Here is a 2525-nt window from a genome sequence, read left to right on the forward strand (position 1 = left end):
AACAACGACGACGATGATGATGATGATGATGATGATCCAGTGATGGTGACCTACAGAAGAAATTTGTGAAAAAATAATTCGAAATACAAGTTGAAGCTTTTTAAAAAAAATCGAGAAATTCAAATCGACTATACGAAGCGAATAACGAAGAAATAGAAAGATTGACAGCTACAGTGATTGTCTTTAATTACCAACAACATAAAATTCAGAGTTTTAGTAACAGTAAAATTTTAACTCTCACAGTCATCCACTTCCATTCTGAAGCAAATTAATCCTGAAGTGTTCTCTCGAGCTAATTAATTAATCGATTAATTTACGCGCAAATACAGTTTACTTCAAGTTTCAACCGATCGATTAATCAATTTGCCGACTCTACTGCATTCGCTCTCGTATTCAAGGTTAATTGTACGGTATACGTTATATACAAATATACGTAGTAGACACGTTCAACGTGCACAACAACTCCTCAAACGCATCTGTAAATTTACAAACGAACGACAATTAGAATAATTTTACAAAACGTACATATAACGTAACGTGTTTTTTTTTTTTTACATAATTGATCTTCTGAATCACCAGTTTTATTTACATCGTATTACAAATTTCACGTTTAAGTTTCAACGGTTCGAGTAAATATTTCGATATTTACTAAATAATTTAAATCTTCTTGGACGAGAATTTCTTCTCCCCCCTTTCCCAAGAACGGAACAACATTCAGTTTACCTTAAGTTAAAAAAGCGAACTTGTTCCCTTCTCCAAGAATTTTAATATCTCGTAAAATTTTACACGTATGGACAGAATCGTTATTATCGTCTCACAAGGCACTTTCATTTCACGAAAGAATCTTAAAATTCAAAAAAAAAAAAAAAAAAAAAATTCTATCAACTTCTACCACGAATATAAATTTTATTATCATCAAAATCGTACCTCATCAACAATTGGGATTAATAACAATTATTCTAGAAAATAACTCTCACGAACATTCAATTTTTTTTCTTTTCCCCATAATCGAGCAACAAAATTCTTGAACGTCGAGAAACTTCATCGATGATCCAACTTATCGAATCATGACAGTCTTTGTTTAATTCTCTTATATACTCCTTTATATACACACATATATATATATATATATATATATATATATAATTTCGACATTCGTCGATCGTATATTACACATATTAAGAAGATAAATCATCTCGTCAAAATTATGCGATGCAAGATACAATTCTCTCAGAAATAACTTGATCAAAGTTGTGTCAAAGCCTAAAAAAATAACTCGAAACTTTTTTAACCAGATCTAACCTTCTTCGAATCGCTCGAGAAACGAGATATATTTCATCCGAATCATTTCGAATCGTCTTGCAAGAGGCGGAACGAACGAGCCATCTCTCCTCGGTCGGGGCAACGTTTCTCATCTCGAAGCGTACCGATAAATTGTTCAATTACTGGTCGAGGTATTTCACGCATAAGTCACCACTGTGAAACGTTATTAAGACATTAGTCGGGGTTTCGTTCGAACGAGAACACGTATCGATCCTCTCTGATCGATGTGTAATTCTACTATCTATAAATAAAAAAAAAAAAATTACGTTCATTCCGAAAAAAAATTCTCTTCGATCGTAAAACATTCAACAGAAGAAAAATTACCAATAATAATTATTGTCACAGAATAATAATAATTTCGAAATAAAATCCGATGGCTCGCGCATTTCTATTCGTCCGATATTCTACACATGTAACGAAGTAACCTCTGTCGATTCTTCTTACAGACAAATTGTGTTCCTTCACACACATACAAAAAAAATTATAACTACGAACTTCACCCCTACCAAGTTACCAAGCAACGAATCAGAATTCGACCTCGCAAGAAACTCCTCGAAGAAATTTCCTCTTCTCTCTCGAACCCCTTCACTCGACTCGAATCCTCACCAATTCACACGTTGTTTCGATCCTCCAAGCACACGTAACGCACACACGCATCGCTTCATCTCGTCAAGGATCCACTCCCTCCTCCTCCTCCTCCTCCTCCTCCTCTCCTACGAGAGTATCCATAAATCGACGGATATATTCGGATACACAAGATATAGAAATCGGATAAAACGTCGACACGCAAATCCTCCCTCGGTCGAAATTCTCGTTCGTTATCCTTCGATTCGCATCCCCACGCGGAGGAGGCGAGCGAGGTGGTGGAATCAAGGAACGCCTCAAGGCTTCCTCTCGTTTGCGGTCTCCTCGAGGTCCGGGTCCTCGTTGATGATGGAAATGTCTCGAATCGAGGGTCTGCGCGCCTTCCAGCCCTCGGGCGGCGCGACGGGCGCCGTGGTCTTGGTGAGAAGTTTCGGGCCGGAGAGAGTGATTATGATGGCGCCGGCGGGGGCCGTGAGCAGGATGGATAGGACGCATATGGTCATCACAGTTTCGGCGTAGTAAACCTGCAAAGGGTCGTTGGGGTCCACCTTGTCGAGGGCCGTGGGCCCGAGGGCGGCTTGGACGGTCGCCTTCGCCATCCAGGAGAGGGCGATGAA

The 2525-nt window shown here is 38.9% G+C and overlaps 1 protein-coding gene across 1 annotated transcript in view; it reads right to left on the reverse strand.

Annotated features, from left to right (window-relative positions):
- Window positions 1-2204: 2204 nt before the first annotated feature.
- LOC102680323 (sodium/hydrogen exchanger 9B2) overlaps window positions 2205-2525 on the reverse strand; it is a 97015-nt gene continuing 96694 nt past the window's right edge. Inside the window, exon 9 of the mRNA XM_006607140.2 lies at window positions 2205-2525. This exon is cut by the window's right edge and continues 6 nt beyond it. Coding sequence (XP_006607203.1) covers window positions 2205-2525 — 321 coding nt within the window.

Source organism: Apis dorsata, unplaced genomic scaffold (genome assembly GCF_000469605.1).
Source record: "Apis dorsata unplaced genomic scaffold, Apis dorsata 1.3 scaffold_2, whole genome shotgun sequence".
NCBI classification, from domain to species: Eukaryota; Metazoa; Arthropoda; class Insecta; order Hymenoptera; family Apidae; genus Apis; species Apis dorsata.